This window comes from Talaromyces amestolkiae (assembly GCF_001896365.1).
Source record: "Talaromyces amestolkiae strain CIB chromosome Unknown scaffold8.1, whole genome shotgun sequence".
Taxonomy (NCBI): domain Eukaryota; kingdom Fungi; phylum Ascomycota; class Eurotiomycetes; order Eurotiales; family Trichocomaceae; genus Talaromyces; species Talaromyces amestolkiae.
The window spans coordinates 1,195,415-1,214,626 of record NW_024468044.1 but is presented as its reverse complement, the minus strand read 5'-3'; the positions used below and the strand labels follow the sequence as shown (position 1 = coordinate 1,214,626).

Here is a 19,212-nt window from a genome sequence, read left to right as displayed (position 1 = left end):
TTTAACAATTCGTCACGATTTGTGATGAGACTGTCTTGAAACCTGCTGACCGTCCGAAAAGACGAAATCCCTGGCTAGATTTAGTTATGGCCTGGAAATTCGATTTTCCGTGGAGATAGCCATGTAACCCAAGTCAAAGACGGTTGCTAAAAAGCCTCCGAATGAAGATGGCAAGGCAGACTGGAGGTGGCCTGATTGACTTCAAAAGCTTGATGAATCTCAGTATCCGAGTTCTTTGTGGAATTTGAATGAGGTATATTGTTCTTTAACAGATTTTACATCTAAACATTCCCACGCTTGCAAAATGAGCGAAAGAATGAATGATGCGCCGGAGCCTATTGCCATCATAGGCACGAGTTGTCGGTTTCCTGGTGATTGTGACTCACCCTTAAAGCTATGGGAACTCTTGAAGCAGCCTGTTGATCTTGTCGCCGAAATTCCAGACTGTCGATTCAATTCAAAGGGCTTCTATCACGAGAATCCAGAGCACACTGGTGTGAGTAAACAAGAACCTCGTCGCTATATGGCTACTTACTCGGATCTCGTAGACAACAAACGTCACAAAAGCCTACCTGCTTGACGCAGATCCCTTTGTTTTTGACAATGACTTCTTCGGTATCAGTGCGAAAGAAGCGGAGTCGATGGACCCCCAACAGCGAATAATCCTGGAGGTAATATATGAGTGTCTCGAATCTGCAGGGTATTCTATCTCGCAACTCAGGGGCTCGTCGACTGGCTTTTTTGTGGGTCAAATGTCCGACGATTACCGAGAAATGATACTACGAGATGTGGATTGTCACCCTCAATATACGGCAACAGGTAGCGCCCGTTCTATATTAGCGAATCGTGTTTCGTACGTATTTGACTGGAAGGGACCTTCGCTTAATATCGACACCGCCTGTTCATCCAGCTTGGCTGCCCTCCATTTGGCGGTTCAGTCCCTAAGGAGTGGGGAGACTGATATGGCTGTTGTCGCCGGAGTGAATCTGGTACTCAATCCTGAGACGTTCAGTTTTCTTTCGAGTGTAAGTTAGCCCGACAAATCCCCGCATATGATTTTCTTGAAGCTGAGTTTCTAAAGCTTCACATGATTTCTTCATCTGCGCAATGCCGCATGTGGGATGCCAGCGCGGACGGATATGGCCGCGGCGAAGGCTTTGCGGCCGTCGTCATCAAGAAGTTAAGTACGGCACTCGCTGATGGTGACGACATAGAAAGTGTGATCCGAAACACTGCTATGAATCAAGATGGTCGATCTGCCGGCCTGACGGTTCCTAGTGCAATTGCACAAACTGACTTGATTCAGTCGGCATATGCAAAATGCGGGTTAGACTGCGCGAATGAAGAGGACCGATGTCAATACTTCGAAGCCCACGGAACAGGTTTGTTGAACTTTCTATTCGTCAAATCATCATAGATAGACTCTGACACTTTATATTCCAGGTACACCTACTGGGGATCCAAAAGAGGCGGAAGGGATAAGCATGGCATTCTTTCCTCACCAAAAGCGCGTTGAATCTGAGAACGCAAAGATTTACGTCGGCTCAATCAAGACGGTCATTGGCCACTTGGAAGGAACCGCCGGACTGGCCAGTCTGCTGAAGGCTTCACAAGCTGTGAAACACGCTCTCATTCCACCCAACCTACACTTCTACCAACTCAATCCAGACATAGAGCCATATTACCAATATCTTGAGGTGCCAATAAGTTTGAAGCCATGGCCAAAATTACGACCAGGAACTCCAAGGAGGGCTGATGTCAACAGTTTTGGATTTGGAGGTATGCATTAACAGCCCTGTTTGGATTCCACGGCTGAACTGATTCCAGGAACAAATGTCCATACCATCATCGAAAGCTGGGACAGTAGCTCTAGAACCGCAAAGTCTCTTTCAGAGCAAGAACCGACTTGGGGGCCGTTTGTTCTCTCTGCCCACTCATACAAAGCCCTTGTAGGGACAGTTGTGTCGCTTTCCGCATTTCTCAAGACCAACGCCGACATTGACCTCCACAGACTAGCTTGGACCCAGCAATGTCGTCGGACACATTTCAAATACAGAGTTTCTTTTTCAACAAATAGCAAAAACGAGCTTATAGACAGGCTGGACCTGGCTTTAAAAAATAACGAAAAGTCCCCTCTAGCTACTCAGGCTACCAAAGTTCCAAAAATCAGCATATTGGGCATATTCACAGGACAGGGAGCCCAATGGTCATCCATGGGAAAAGGCTTGTTTCTGCATTCAGTTTCTTTCAGGCGCACAATTACGCAGCTCGAGTCAATCTTGAAAGATGTACACAATCCTCCAAGTTGGTCGTTGGCGGAAGAACTATTGAGAGCAGATGATCCGGGTCGAATCTCTTCCGCTGAGATCTCTCAGCCACTTTGCACAGCACTGCAGGTGGCACTTGTTGATTTACTCAAGCAATGTGGCATAATTTTCAGTGCGGTTGTCGGACATTCATCAGGTGAAATTGCGGCTGCATACGCTGCTGGTATCATCAGCGCTAGAGATGCCATTATAATCGCATACTATAGAGGGTACCATTGTCGAAAGGTACGAGATAGCAGCGGGAGATCTGGAAAAATGATGGCTGTCGGCATGACTTTACAAGACGCACAAAGATTCTGCAGTCAGCCATGCTTCCTAGGCAGAATCGTTGTTGCAGCAGAGAATTCTCGATCCAGTGTCACTATGTCAGGAGACTTTGATGCCATTGATGAAGCTAAAATTACGTTGGACCAAAATGTAGTCTTTGCAAGAATTCTCAAGGTCGATACCGCGTATCATTCCCATCACATGAAAACCGTCCGAGATCAGTATTTCACGTCATTAAGGAAAGCCAATATTCAACCATTGAGAAATTGCTTTGCGGGTACTTGCAATTGGTATTCAAGCGTATACTGTTCCAGCAATAGAAAAGACGTGTCTACTCCCACTGCTTTTGAACATGAGTACTGGGTGGATAATATGGTAAATCCGGTACTATTTTATCAAGCCATTACTTCTGCAGTGCAAAAAGAAGACTTTGAACTGGGACTTGAGATCGGACCACATCCATCACTAAGAGGGTCGGCAATCGAGACTATCAAGAGCGTTTCCGGCCGCGATATTCTCTACCGGGGGGTGCTTGAAAGAAACAAAGATGCCTTCGATTGCTTTACAAACTTACTTGGTTATGTATGGAAGAATTTCGACTCGGAAACCCGCATAATCGACTTTGCCGGTTTCCAAGAAGCATGCAATGGACCAAATTGGTCGATGCCGAGAGTACATAAAGACCTGCCCACCTATTCGTGGGATCATGACAAACCCATGTTCAAGGAATCAAGAATATCAAAAGAGCGGCGCATGCGCAAGACTACCTTCCATGAGCTTCTTGGTCGTCCAATCTCAAGCAGAAGCAGTCGCGAAGTCCGGTGGCGCAATATTCTCAAATTTGAAGACGTGGAGTGGCTCCAAGGCCATCAATTTCAAAACCAGATCTTGATTCCCGCCAGCGCGTACCTAGTAATGGCTGCAGATGCCGCCGCACACTTGTTCGGACAGGGACTAACAATTCAACTGATTGAGTTGCAAGATATATTGATACACAATGGGGTTACATTGAAAGAGGGCTGTTCCGGAGTTGACATGGTCTTTGACATCAAACTCATCCACGAGGATATCAGCCGAAAAGTGGCAGAATTTTCCTGCGTTTGTCGTAATGTCGATGCAGCTTCCACGGAATTTGAAAAAGAGGTTTTCACTGGCCGCGTTATGGTAACACTGGGGCCCGTTACTGAGAATATCCTGCCCAAAAGTGTTGCTTCCAGCCTTCCAATGACGGATGTTAATATCGACCGATTTTACTTTTGGATGCAAAAAGCAGGGCTTCAGTACTTGGACCCATTTGTACTGCAATCGATTGTAAGACGACTGAACTGCGCGACAGTTATCACAAAACGCAATGCTGCTGGTCAGTACATAGTTCACCCAGCAACACTAGACAGTATTCTTCAAGGCCTGTATGCAGCGTTCTCTTACCCAGGCGATGGCCGGATGTGGACGACTTATCTCCCAAAAAGCTTCCGTCGCGTTCGTTTTGCTATGAATGGATATGGGAAGCTATATAACGAAGCAAATTCACAGCTTACTGCTAATTGCTATCTGTCAGAGTCATCTGCAAGGTCTATACGCGGCGATATCGATATCTTTTGCCAGAATGGCCATACGGAGATTCAAATTCAAGGTGCTTTCTTTTCATCGCTTGATGTACCCAGTGCTGCAAACGACCGAACAATGTTTTGGAAAACAACCTGGAAGAGAGGGTTATCCTCTATTGTCGAGCTTGATTCAATGAAAGAATCTGGATCTGGAGAATTCCAATTGCATGAGATATGTGAAAGAACTGCGTTTTACTACCTTAGAAAACTTTGTGAAGAAGTTGAAATATGCGATATTGGGCCCATGGATTGGGAGTTGCGATCTCTGACGCAGTGGGCGCGGGACTATGTACTTCCTCAAATACGAGGAGGTACGTACACTCATTTCAAACCTTCGTGGAATGATGATACGCTTGAATCATTAGGTAGGCTTCATAAATGTCAAAATAGCGACCAAATTGATCTCAAGCTCATTCACCACTTGGGCTCAAAGTTTCCTAATATTCTACGTGGGGAGGAGCCTACATTGCAGATTCTCAAGGAAGATAATATGCTCGATACATTATACACTGAGGGCCTAGGATTTCGCCAGTCTAATCAGCACCTTGGAAATATCCTCAATCTCTTGTCACATCAATATCCCCGAATGCGAGTTCTCGAGATTGGTGCTGGAACTGGCGGATCTACGGCCACCGCGTTACGGCATCTAAGCTCCAGTTTCGAGAATTACACATTCACTGATATCTCACCTGCATTTTTTTCAGTAGCCCAAACTCGTTTCGCGGAATTCGAGGATGCAATGAGGTTCCAGATCCTTGACGTTGAAAGGCCACCTGCAGAACAAGGCTTTCAGCCGCAGTCATATGATCTTATCATTGCTGCGCATGTCCTCCATGCAACCAAGTCAATCGCTCACACAGTCAGACATTGTCGAGAGCTCTTACGTCCTGGGGGTCATATGATTCTCCTTGAAATTACTAACCCCAAGACTCTACGGATTCCGTTTTTATTCTCGACTCTACCGGGATGGTGGCTTGGTCGTGAAGACGGCAGGAATCAAGGTCCAACACTTACAGAGGCGCAGTGGAATTCATTTCTCAGAGATCACTCCTTCTCGGGCGTGGATTGTTCTTTCAGGGACTTTCATGATGACAACATGCAAACTTTCTCCGTCATGGTAACACAAGCAATAGATGACCGAGTCTGTTTATTGAGAGATCCCTTGAGCCTAGGGAACAGTGTGGTACGCATTGAAAACTTACTAGTTATCGGTGGTCATACTCTGGTACTTTCCAAATTAGCAACCAAGATACGAACTCTTCTCAGTCCATTTGTGGAGCAAATTGTGGTCTTGCAGAACATAGAAGAAGTACCGCAAAACGGTTTGAAGTACGGAAGTGCTATTCTCTCCCTTTCGGGACTCGAAGAGGCGACTTTCTCGCAGATGAATAAAACTCGTCTTTCATCTATACAGAAATTGTTCCGAGACGCGAAATATATCTTGTTGGCTACCCGAGGCTGTCGCGATGAGGACCCATACGCTAGCATGTTGGTTGGTGTTGCTCGCACGGTGTCCAGAGAAGCAGAGCATCTCAAACTCAGACTAGTAGATCTTGATTATCTGAATACTCAGAATTACCAATCAGTGGCAATCATGCTCTCTGAGATGCTGCTGCGAATGATATTTCTTGATCTACCGGGTTATAGTGAGATTTTCTGGAGCGATGAGACTGAGGTGGCGATTGAGGAAGGAGCTGTCTTAATTCCCAGAGTCGTCCCAGATGATAAATCGAATGATATTTTCAGCTCGGCAAGGCATAAAAATACTAGGAGTGTATGCCCTACTTCACATCCGATTCAGCTGCATATAGGAGACAATGGTGTTCACGTTACTGCAGAAATTGAGGCTGATAAAAAGCAAGAGGACTCAAATATATCGCACGTTCTATCTTCTTCCCTATTCTGTTTCGTTTGTTCGGATGATGATCAACCATTTTATGTTTGCTTAGCTCAGGCTGCGGTGGATGATACCTCCAAATTAATATTGACCCTTTCAGAGACGAATGCTTCAATCATCAAGAATAAAGATAGCTCGCAAATCGCTTACGAGGGTTATGCATGTGCAGACGATTTTCTCTCGTGGATATTAACGACGATATGCTGCGAAAGCATATTACTGTCCGGTACCGGCACTATTTGGATTCATAATGCGGATGACTACGTTGGCGAGCTTATATGTAATCTCGCTAATCGTGGCAAAATTCCCGTGTCCCTTACCACCAGTCATATTACTTCTCGACTGGTTTCTATCGGCAAAGCAAGTTATATTCATCCACGAGCCACCGAACGTGACTGCAGGTCACGGTTCCCTCGGGATCTAGGACGATTCGTGAACATGGGAACCGATACAGACAGCCTTGTAGAATTTGTGACATCGTCTCAGGGCCAGATAATAGCTGTTGAACGCGGGATACATGATGTCAGTGTGAAGGAGAAGATCTCTCTGTCGCAGAATAAATTTGCTCTGCTGAAATCTTTAGAGTACTACTGTTCCAACTCTGATTCACTCAATGTACTGGGACACCTTGAAACAAAGTCTGTGGTCAAGGCGAGCCAACTGGAGAAATTTTCAAAAATTGTAAACGCTACAAGTGTTATTTCCTGGACCGGAGTACAATCTGTCCCGGTCCCTATAACACCAGCTGTCGACAGGGCTTGCTTTGCGGCCGACAAAACCTATTTCCTGGTTGGTCTCACTGGGGATGTTGGACTATCTCTGTGTCAATGGATGGTTGATCATGGCTGTAAATATCTAGCCATCGCCAGCCGAATGCCAAACGTCCCTCTAGAAATATGCAAGAACTTGAAAGAGCAGGGTATTACTTTGCGTATCTTTACTCTCGATGTTACAGATATGACAAGTCTGAAGAGTGTTCACAGAGACATTGTTTCATCCATGCCACCTATCGCAGGGGTAGCCAACGGTGCTCTTGTGGTGCGTGATCGACCATTTGATAGCATGTCACTGGAAGATATGATGACAGTCTTGAAGCCTAAAGTTATTGGGTCTGATAATTTAGACAGATTATTCTTTTCAACTGCTTTGGATTTCTTCATTCTCCTCGGTTCAGTCTCAAGTATTGTGGGCCATACGGGTCAAGCAAATTACCATGCAGCTAATCTGTTCATGTCAACACTCGCCAAACGAAGACGCAAAAGAGGGCTTGCATCTTCAGTGATGCATTTCGGGATGTTGCTTGGATTTGGCTTTCTGCGCGGACCAGCTGAAGCGAGTCTTGAAGCAAGGTTTCAGCGAGAAGATTTGCATGCTATTTCCGAGCCCGAATTTCACGCCGTTTTTGCGCAGGCAATCATATCAGGTCGCCCAGAGTCGGGCCTGGATTCTGAAATTATTGTTGGGCTCGGTACGGAGGTTCACACCCCCTGGCGTAGTATACCTAGGTTTGGTCACTGCCGCGTTAAGAGCAACGAGGACAGACGCGGAAAAAGTTCAAGTCGCCACGAGGGGCATTCAATGAAAAGCATCAAAGACGACCTCAGAGCTGCAGTCAATGAGAAAGAGACGCTTTTCATTCTAAAGGAAGCCATTGCTTGCAGGTTAAGTCTGGCACTTGGCTCTCCCAGTGGGAAGATAGATAATAAGGTTGGATTGATCCGCTTGGGAATTGACTCCTTGGTAGCTGTTGAGATACGGTCCTGGCTCTTACGAATATTACAGATTGATATGCCAGTCTTGAAATTTCTGAGCGGCTCATCTCTGAGTGACATATGTCATGATGTATTAAATGAGCTACCTGATTCGCTGAAGCCGTGGGTCAATGAAAAAGACGACGATATTAATAGATCCGACAAGCAAGTCAGAGGGTTGAACCTGGAAAATACGGCCATGGACAGCCGGATTTCACCTACAGTGAGCGATATCGACAAAACAAAAACAGAGAGAACAGATGCAACCCTTGTGGAAGAATCAACGAGTGGACTAGATGTGGCCCTGAACTTATCGTCTCAGGCTACCATGGCTAACGGAAAGAGTCAAGAGGCAGTAAAAATCAAGTACGAAAGAATTGGGGAGATGTCTCACGCCCAAGCCGAGTTGTACTTCCTGCATGAGTATCTTCAAAGCAATGCCTATAATGTTGCCTACTATGGCCGCTTCAATGGTCAAATCGATCTCAAAAGGCTAGAGAGAGCTCTATGGCTAGTTGGGAAACTACACGAGGCTCTCAGGAGTGCATACTTCTTGGATAAAACGACTGCGAAGTCGGTACAAGCTGTATTATCCTCGCCCCGTATCATGCTTACACACACAACAGTCTCTGGCAATAACGACGTACAGAAGGAAATCAGCGCCGTCAAGGATTTTCAATTCGAGATTGAGAAGGGCATTGTCATGAGAGTTGTCGTAATGTCACACTCGCCTACTGTTCATACGTTAGTGATTTCCCACCATCACATAGCGCTCGACGGCTTGGCTTGGGGAGTCTTCATTGCCGATCTGGCACAAGCATATGCAGGATGTTTGAGCAAAAAATCAACACAAATTCCACAATCAATCGATATTGCTAGAAGAAAATCAAAGGAAAATACCCCTGAAATATTACAGGACGATCTCATCTTTTGGGAGGATATCTACCGAACCATCCCGGAGCCGCTCCCACTTTTCCCATTCGCCAGGCACAAGACTAGTCCTGTTATTGCAGATCATAGTGTGGACATTAATGATTTCAGCCTTCCTATTGAGATGCGTACGATGGTTGAAATAACAGCCGCTAGAATCGGGGTTACTCCATTTCATTTTCATCTTGCAACCTTCGTTACATTTCTATCACACTGCCTTGGGGTTGAAGACGTCGCTATCGGCGTCGTGGACGCGAACAGAACTAATGCAGAAGATATGGAAACAATCGGATATTTTCTCAACATGTTGCCAGTGCGAATCGTTCTCGATCAATCGGAGCCGTTCGATGTGGTAGCTAAAAGATTGTTCAACGCGACTTTGACAGCCACGACACATTCCCATGTACCACTTGACGCTATTATAGGCAAGTTGGGTGTTCCAAGATTGGAGAGTCGTCATCCTTTGTTTCAGGTTGCAATCAATTACCGTAAGAGTCTTTTTGATGAGATCGAATTGGGGACCGATGGGAAGATTCAGTGGGATGGTGGTGTTCCAGGCGGAAATCCCTACGATATGCTCCTCAATGTTGTGGCAACACCGAACTCGAGCATCGTATCGATCATCACACAACGGAATTTCTATAGATCTTCTGATGGTGCGCTTATGCTAAAGTGGTATACGCGTGCCTTGGAAGCAGTAGCTCGAGATCCTCAATGTGAGATCGGTAGATGTCCTATATCGAACGAGTTTGACATTTCTGACGCCATCGAACTTGGGCTCGGGGATCGTATGGAAGTATCATGGAAGGGTAAAATTACGGATCGCATCGATGCAGTAGCAGCTGCACTACCAGAGGCTATCGCCGTCCGAGACGAGGACGGTCATTGTCTGACATACAGTGAGATGACGGAAAGGGTAACTGAAATCACGCGCCAATTATTTTCACTGGTGTCCGGATCGTACGTGGCCGTGCTTCTGGACCCGGTTGCAGATGCGGTCTGTTGCGTCTTGGCCATCTTGAGGTTGAATGCAGTATGGATTCCATTGGATACCCGTAACCATCCACGACGGCTTCAGGCAGTTGTTGAAGAAAGTCGGCCTCAATTTTTGATATATCATGATGCGACGCAAGAGGTAGCGAAACAGATTACAAGATCTCTAAACCGAGCTCATTTGTTGAACATTGACGGCAAAAAACTAAGTCACGTTGAGAGCAAGGACAATTTAACGACGCTTACAAACGAATCGGATGGTGGTGGGACTTGGAATGGTCAACTTGCAATGATTTTGTATACAAGTGGGTCTACAGGAGTGCCAAAGGGTGTCATGCTCACTCATGAGGGGCTTCTGAACCAGATTTACGGGACAACGACCACCTTCAATCTCGGACGCGAGATAACCCTGCAGCAAAGTCCATTGGGCTTTGATCTCATGCTGGATCAAATTTTCCTCGCCCTGACGAATGGAGGTACAGTCATCATGGTTGGGAAACCGGGTCGAGGGGATCCAACACATATTGCCGACCTGATCGTCAGACATGGGGTAACTCTAACACACTTTGTTCCATCCGAATACCGTGCGCTGCTCAATTATGGAAAACATATTCTTACAAGAGCTCATTCCTGGCGGTATGCCATGTCAGGCGGAGAGAAGTTGACATCGGACTTGCGTAGAGCTTTTCGCAACCTACATCTCGATGACTTGAAACTGATCAATGTATATGGGCCTGCAGAGATAACGTTAGCTTGTGCAAGGGGTATCATACCGTATGAAGATGTTGATGACAGCACAGATCATCTCCGGCCATCACCGAATTACGGTGTTCACATTATGGACGAAGATATGAATATCATGCCTGTTGGATTCCCTGGTGAAATATGTATTTCTGGACGAGGTGTTGGAATTGGATATCTTCAACGACCCGAAGAATCAGCGGCTAAGTTTGTTCAGAAAAGTCCCGACATGTTACCGTCTCCAAGTGTCAAACTATATCGTTCAGGCGACAAAGGCAGAATTCTACCGAATGGCACGCTGGAGGTGCTTGGGCGGCAAGACGGTGACAGCCAAGTAAAAATCAATGGGTTCCGCGTTGAGCTTGATGAAATCGCTAATTCCATTGTACGCATATCCAATGGTGTGATAGTGAGTGCTGCTACTTCTTTGAGGACTGGTCAGCCTTCAGATCTACTCGTGGCATTTGTTGTCTTCGACATTGAGTATACTGGTGACATGACCGAATTCATAGAAGGAATCCGATCCGACCTTCCTCTGCCGCCATTTATGAGACCTAATTTTATAATCCCGATTGACAAGATACCAGTGACTACAAATGGAAAGACTGACAGATGTGCTATTGATGTACTGCCTATACCAGAATTGTTGGCCTCTACTAACGTGAAAAGCGTTACACATAGCTTGACTTCCTCAGAGAAGTTATTGAAAGAAGTTTGGGAAGAAGTTCTTTCGACGCAAATAGCACATCTTCTTGGGAACACCCCCCACCAACAGTTGACTATCCACTCTGGTTCAGACTTCTTCCAGATTGGCGGTAGTTCCATCTTGATGATCAAACTCAAGGCTCTGGTCGAGTTACATTTCGGTGTGATGATCTCAATGCCAGAATTGTTTCGTGCCAGTACTTTGCATGGCATGGCCACTCTGCTTGGAGCTTTTCTTGGAAAGAGGCAAGGAGTCTCTTCAGTGCAGACCGAGGCATCGTTTTTGTCACCTCAAGGCAATCAATCGAGGATGGACTGGGACCTAGAGATTTCAAGTCTAGTGGATGGTTTGAATGTACCATACTCCGTTCCATCGCCGAAAAAGCATTCCAACGGTGAAGGCGGTCTCATTGTCGTCTTAACAGGAGCAACCGGATTTATTGGAAGGCATCTACTGTCAAAGCTAGTTCAAAATATTAAAGTGGCGCAAATACACTGTCTAGCAATACGACCTGATACGACTGGTGCACGACGCCATGTCTCGGTAAAAAGTGACAAAATCGTCGAGTACTCTGGCGACCTTTCCACCCTTACCTTTGGTCTTTCTGACTCCGAATTTAGCTTCCTGATGAGCAACGCCGATTGTATCATCCACAATGGTGCTGATGTATCTCTTCTCAAGACATACCAATCTCTTCGTCGCGCTAATGTCATCTCCACACGCACGCTTTGCCAAATGGCTATTCCGCGCCGCATTCCGCTCCACTATATTTCTACCGCGTCTGTGGCGAAGGCAATAAAGAATGACAAACAGGAGCCACTGTATGAAGTTCCGGCGTCTCCTATTGTCACTGACATACTAAACTCGATTGATGGATATGCAGCCTCAAAATGGGTGAGCGAGACACTCATTGACAAAGCAGCAGCGGATGGTGAGTTGCCTGCGTATATTCACCGGTTGGCGCATGTTGTTGGCAATGACGTTTCAGATTTAGATGCAGTAGGTATGTTAACGAAGTACTCGGTCATGATGAAGACCCTACCGCGTATTGAGAAGGGACGTATCAAGGGCCAATGGGACTTTGTTACAGTGCAGGAAGTGGCCAGGCATATTGTTGAGTCGGCCATTGGATCTACCGACAGTATATTTTCGAAAACCACATTCATGAACCATTGCAGCGAGGTTAAAGTTCCACATGAGAGTCTTAAAGCATACCTTGAAGAGTTTTCAGGTATAGGTCTGGAAGAAGTTCATATGAAGGAATGGCTTAGGTTGGCTCAAGAAAAGGGGCTTCATCCACTTGTGTATGAGTTCCTGACCGCGCTCGAAGAAGGACAAGGACAAATGGTGCTACCTATGATCGCAAAGGGTCTCGGTCCTGGCAAGTCCAATGGTCGTGTTACTATTTAAAAGCTCAAAGTGGTTACTGTTTTTCAACACGCAGCCTCTTGTTAAAGTTTATTCTGTCTACACGTGATGTCAAATGGCTACTGGATCTTAATCTAAAGTCTGCACTGACATGACATCTTCCAATGAATCGAGATAATCATTGAAAAGTCAATATTCAAATTTCTCGACCACGCATAATATTCCCAATCAGGCAGGTTCCCCATTCAGCACCTTTCCTTTCTCGGCCGACGTTTTACTCCTCATCATTGGCCACTCCGGCGACTATCCAAGGGCGCACACACCTATTGAAATGCTGTCACTATTCAAGATACGAATATAGCTTAACTCAGATGGGGATCAATAGGATGACAAAAAGGATGTCTCAATGTGCAGTTTATGTCTTAAGGTTGGTACACTTGATTGCAAAACCAGTGCGCGCTTTTACTCGCATCAATTGTTTGTGAAACCCTGTAGCCAAAGTAAAGCTAGTCCCTAGTCGTCAATTATACTAAGTCCCGATCTCAGATCTCCGTAAGGAGATGATACAGAAGATTTTATGGCTTAGAAGAGCCATATTTAAAATACAAAATTGCCGCACATGAGGATGCTCCCACTTGCGGGCGATCCCCTACAGATTTATACAACTTTAACCAGCTTCTTTCAGACAACGTTCCCCGATAGAAGGTTTCAGTAAATGAATTTTGGTTCTACTTTAATGTTATTTTAATTGATTTTATGTTATATTATATTTATAGTAAGATACAATACAGTGAAACTTTGGGAATATTGTTAATCTGGAGCTTTACTGGGGATGGGTTAGGATGTATGTAGAAGCGCGCACTGGTTTTGCTATCAGTGTAAATCACATGCTTCACACCGAACAGAATGAATGGATCAACATCTTTAGCGACCGCTTCCCAGTCTGTTTCGTGGTGAACCTGATGAGTCATGAAGCCCATCAGCTGAGCAGCGGAAGTTCGCTCGTATCTGAATCATAAGTTCATCTCTTGCTCGCAACTTTTATCTTCTAAAATCGCGTAATAATTGAAGATCACGAGCTGTCCCCGAGGCAGGATAATTGCAACTCACCTCAAAGTGTTGTAGACGGTCAGGAATTCCTTGACCGAGGCTCCACGATCAATGCCCATACGAAGAGGTGTTGAAACTCCTGAAGCTGAGAGGGGAACAGTTTATACTTGTGGCAGCGCATGAATATGATACGCGTGATTCAAAGGCGGTGGGTATGAGGACTGTGTATGTGCATGGGTGGACGGATGATTTGGAAGAGGATATGGAAATAGTAGAAAAGGAGAGGAGTGTTTTTGAAGAGTATGGAGGGGTTGGGAATGTTATTGAGAAATTGTAATTTGAAATCATGTTGTTGATTGAATCATAATATAGCTTCTTATATGTCCACCTTTTTACAGACGTCTAATCATGGCGACAAGATCATTCAGCTCGAAGAGAAAGAAGAGTAAGAGTTAGGTAACTGCTCACTGACAGCGAACCCGCAAGCGCCCGATAAGCCCTTATATGAGCCAGTCACGGTCATGTATCCCTCGAAACCAGAATCTGCCGCCGCGTCGGCCTCATCCCACAGTTCCTGGTCGTCTCTGATGCTCGAGATATGGAGAGATGTGCCATCACTTAACTCGAGCTCGAAATCTTGCACCCATTTGAAGCCCGTGTTATCCGAAGTCCAGACGGAATCCGTATTAAGAGTAAAATTCGTAACTGGAACAACGCTCTGGGTCCCTGTGACACCATCTCTCACAGTCGCAAAGTTTTTGCTGCCAGAGATGTCATCCTTCCAATTCCACACGGACAGAACAGCACCGTTGGGGTACCTGGCAGGCATGGGCTCGATATGGATCTCGAACCAGTACCAAGACTCGGCGACGTTGCCCCATTCACGGTCGTACCAGGTCTTCGAGTGCAAGGAGTCAATGGTGATGGTGGTACCATCCAGAGTTAGGGAGCCAGTCGTCTTGCCCGCGGGCATGGACCACTCGTAACCCGTACCACCGGTGGCTTCAAAGCTTCCCGTGCCGCCGTTGAGTAGAACGGGAGAGGAAGTCTCAAAGGTGAGATCGAATTGGACGCCCCGATAGTTACTCCAGGTTCGCATCTTGGAGAGGCCATCCGTTTCGCTAGTAGCGCCAAAGCTGAAGTTGCTGGTAGTGAAATTGAAGACTCCCGTATCGGCCGAGTAGAGGCTGGKGTTGGCGGTATCTCTGGTTGAGAATTGCGCGCGGATGGATGGATTGGTGATGTCCAGCACAGATGCGCGGTAGCTTGCGGGTGAACCGTCTAGGACATGAGACAGAAGGAAGTATTGATGGCCATTGGAACCGCGGAGAAAGGAAGATATCCAGAAGGAATTGGATGCACCCTCGTCTATAGCATTGGTTTGCGAGGTTGAGAGGTTGTATGGGACGGGGAGGGAGCCCTGGAGATAAGGACTCGCCATATTAGAAGGCATTTCATTTATTGGGAGAAATCTAGACCTACCAATCCTGCGCAAGTGGCACAACTCGAATCTGGTATGAAGACCGCCGCCTGCGCAAGTGCAATAGGCGATAGCACAGCCGCAGATATCAGAATTTTGGAACGCATTCTGAAGGCAATAAAGCAAGAGCTGAGTCACAGATATTAAAATCTGGCGATAGCTTTTTAAGTTTTAGAATCTCAATTGCTATCCGTTTACTCAAGGGATGAGTGCCTATATTCTCATATATGAGCATGGAGAAGGAGAGTCGGCGAGATCTCAGAAACAAGCACATCCTTATATAGGCGATTCAGGAGCGAGTCTCCATGCTCGAGAATATCAGACTAAACTTTATTCAGCCACCATAGCATAGCACATAAACAATAAGACTCTGTATGGAAGCTGTGCTATAAACATGCGAGGCAAGCAAGTAGCTGATCGGTACACAATTGCCGGGACCTCTGATTCCGTAGGGGAGCTTCAAAAGGAGAAGAGAACGATCATCCTTGATGTTTACTTTCGGCATAATCACATTTACGGATGCTAACGTATCCGTATCCGTATCCGGAGGCTTCGGAATAGAAAACCCGAAAAATTGAGTGGGAATGCGTAATGTATTATATTGTGTGTCTAACTAAAAGAGAGAAAGTATCTAGTATAAGCTATTATATAATAATATTATATAAAGCTATATATACTAGTTTAATAGAAGGGTTTCTTAGCAATATCTTATAGTGAGCCATGCTCGCTATCCAATAAGCTGCTGGTGAGTAGATTTATGCGCTGTGCTCACCATAGTCGGGATAGCGGTAAAGTAATCCTGTCAAAACCACACTCTCGCCTTCCTTTCTCCAGACTCCAATACATATTTCGGAAATAGATTAGCTCTGGTGGAGATTAAGCGGCTGGAAGGTTTCTCCAACCCCACATTCATGACTGATTCTTGAAACACTGGTGCACTTCTGCCAACGAACTACGGGCCAGCCATCACCATTTTCCATTATCTACATCTCTGATCGATATGATTCTCTAGACCGATTAACTGGGTTTGCTTCTTCCTAGGATAGAACGAGCAAAGACATGCTTCAGAAATTGCCACCAGAGATCTTGATGCTCATCAGCCATTTTCTCGACCAAGTACGACCCACTAGCGTGATCGATCTGGCATGTGTGAACCGAGATTTATTGTCTCTATGCACTCCTCTGCTTCAGGTTCGGACTTTAAAATTTCTTGTACATGACGATAGAGAGAAACTGAACGAAGATATACTGCACTATTCTCAACTACTACAGCATCTTAGTGGTTTCTGGGCGGTTCGTCGGTTGATAATTGTCACCAGCGAAAATGGAGAAGTCATTAGCGAACAAAGGCCGCAACGGCACAGAATTTCTGCGCTTGAATATAGAGGTCATGAGAATAAAATCCTCAAGAAGTATGCTCAGGTACCGGGCCCGATGAAGTATAAAGACACAGTATACCAGAAAACCCATATTTGGGAGCCCTTGGCCGAATTTATGCTACGATTACCTCTTCTTGAGTCCGTTTTCTATTCCAGTTATTATCAATTCCCCCCTTGTCTTCTGGACAGCATTCACCAGCGTCAATCCCAGTGCAGACTGTATATAACTCGATTTGCCTTGTGGAGTCTGCACCCACAGGGGACAACAGATCCTTACGAGTTTGCATTGTTGAGTTCGCCATCTCTACACGGTATTGCGACAGCGTCCTTGGGCACCTATGGAAATACACTTGGAGGAAGCAACCCACAATGGGAGCACGTATATCTAAATCAAGCTCTCAGATATCTTGTCTCGGGCCTAACACCTCAGTTGAAGAAATTACTTGTGATTGGACTTGCAGCTTTGATGGCACCAGCAAGGGCCTACAATAATCCACCATGGATAGGATTTAAGACGCAGCCAAAGCACGAACATGGTGGGTTTCTAGAGTTTCTCGAGATAGGAGAAAATGTCCGCAAAGTGCGCCAAAATAGCAGAGAGGATTTTGAGAAATGGAATCAAGACACAGATCTTTCAGTCTTGAAGACTCTCAAGATCGGTCCCAAGTCAACATTAGACGCCATCGTATACATGACAACAGATTGCCACTTTCTTTCACTTACCGAGCTGTCTATAAACTTCAACCCGGATTGGAACCGTTGGCACCCCTCCAATTACTATTCTGCTGCGAGCTTGTTTTTACTCGATCTTCCAGCTCTATTAAGTCTTGATTTGAATGGCTGGCACCCCAAGATGGCCACTGATTCAATTCTGAGGCACCATGGGACAAGCTTACAGAATCTTTCATTATTACCTTGTCGCGGTGAAACCATACCTTTAAAAGTAATTCATCTGTTGGGTGAATATTGCCCCTTTCTCGAAGAGCTCACTATTCAAACCAGTCGTTCACGAGGCGATATCCAAGAAGTGTCAACCTACAAGGCCATCGGTGTATTACCACGATTGAAAGCTTTGTTTCTCAAACTCGACGCGTCGGATCTTTATTTGTTGACAGGATACGACGATGATGATGATGAAGCAGGTCGAGAACTTCCCGAGACTCGCAATGATGCTTCTTTTAATGCTTTCGATCAGCAATATTGCGAGAGTACAGGTTTTAATTCTTATCTTCGTCCGCGGAATGGTCATATTCGAGACGCGTTCATTAATGCTGCATTGGACGAAGATCTTGCTAAGAGCATTTTTCATACAATACGCTCAGGCTATAATAAAGACAGAGAAGACTCTTGTCCACTTGAATTCGTGGAGATGAAGGTTGTGGGTGCAGGGCAACTGAGTTGGGATGACCTTGGATCTGAACAGGGTTTCCACGATGTACTATTAAGGTTGGGCCGTACACACCGCGTGACTTTGGAAGGTATTGGAGACCTCAAAATTGAGGTAGGGGATGAAGAAGAGCAATACACATCCAGATATCGTCGTTTCTATTTGGATGAACAGGGTCTCCCGAGAATATTACCCTTTGCATTGCAGATTTATCAACGTGTTTGGCCAACAAAAAACAAGCACTGGTTCGATGACTGGCATAGTTTTCCACTTGCCTTGTCTGCTGAGGATGAGGTAGATTGGTTAAAGAGATAGCAGGCACATTTCCTCTGCGAAGTGAAAATCTGTCTTGGATCGGATGAATAGTATCCAGTCAAAATTCAGATCTGCGGCCAATGCATCTCTTCTTCTCCTAAACTAGATAATAGCTTCATCCACTTTCTCAATTAAACTAACTAGCCATTACAATTCAACGATGATACCTTTCGAGATGTTCCTTGTGCGTCCAGGAAATTGTTCACTAGTGAGAGAGCTACAATACTTGCACCGTGACGGAATCACCCTACAGAATTTTGGGGTTCCTTGGCTTAGACTCACTTGGTGCGTCGCAAAAGTCTCCTTTCAAGAACAACTAATGGTCTATCCGGTGGCCCTAGCAGACTTTATTCCTAATTAACATCATCTTCACATTTCTTTGTCAGTTCCAGCAAAACTTGGATTGGGGAAGGAATAGTATATAGCTGAATTTAAGTAAAAGTAATTGAATATCCAATAACTGACATGACAGGTGTATATTATAGTGATCTGTTTTATTGCGAGGTCTCACCATCACCACTCTCCATCCTTACACTCATCCTTCCCATCTCTTTACACGCGGCGGCCGGATCCATATTCATTCCACTAATTAAATTATTCTAAATTTTCTAGCGCAATTCGTGTCGCCTGTTCGTTCTCCTCAATTCACGTTGGACTGTGTGCTGGCAATCTCTACGACTCTTGGTAGAGGAGAGACCTTGGGAGATAGGAAACACAAATATATACCAGCTAGTAGCTTATCGACCATTCACTAATATTGTCTCATTCCTTGCTTTTATATCCTCGAAATCAAACAGCCTATAGCCTGCCTCCTAACTTGTCGCACTCAGCATCCTGCCTAGCAAGATAAACCTGATCGGCCCATATTGCTGCAATCGCTTTCATGCCCAAATGCTATCCTCTCTCATGTCTGAAATCCAGTTATTACAACACAGCCAGCGACACATTAGCTAGTTTTGCGGTTCTTCTCAAGAATGTTACAGAGAACCTCTGAATTCCAGACTATCACATTCG

At 45.5% G+C, this 19,212-nt stretch overlaps 2 protein-coding genes across 2 annotated transcripts; one reads left to right on the top strand and one right to left on the bottom strand.

The window, feature by feature from the left end:
* Positions 1-304: 304 nt before the first annotated feature.
* On the top strand, positions 305-12,629 carry BHQ10_004962 (uncharacterized protein; the record flags this gene model as incomplete). The annotated part of the gene is made up of 6 exons (XM_040877385.1): positions 305-496; positions 549-1,025; positions 1,082-1,382; positions 1,444-1,779; positions 1,828-4,512; positions 4,567-12,629. The coding sequence occupies 6 exons, from the start codon at positions 305-307 to the stop codon at positions 12,627-12,629; spliced, it is 12,054 nt and encodes a 4,017-aa protein (XP_040733466.1).
* Positions 12,630-13,357: 728 nt separating this feature from the next.
* BHQ10_004961 (uncharacterized protein) lies at positions 13,358-15,224 on the bottom strand (the record flags this gene model as incomplete). The annotated part of the gene is made up of 4 exons (XM_040877384.1): positions 13,358-13,595; positions 13,698-13,782; positions 14,106-15,057; positions 15,120-15,224. 4 exons carry the CDS (start codon positions 15,222-15,224, stop codon positions 13,358-13,360), a joined length of 1,380 nt encoding a protein of 459 aa, XP_040733465.1.
* Positions 15,225-19,212: the final 3,988 nt, after the last annotated feature.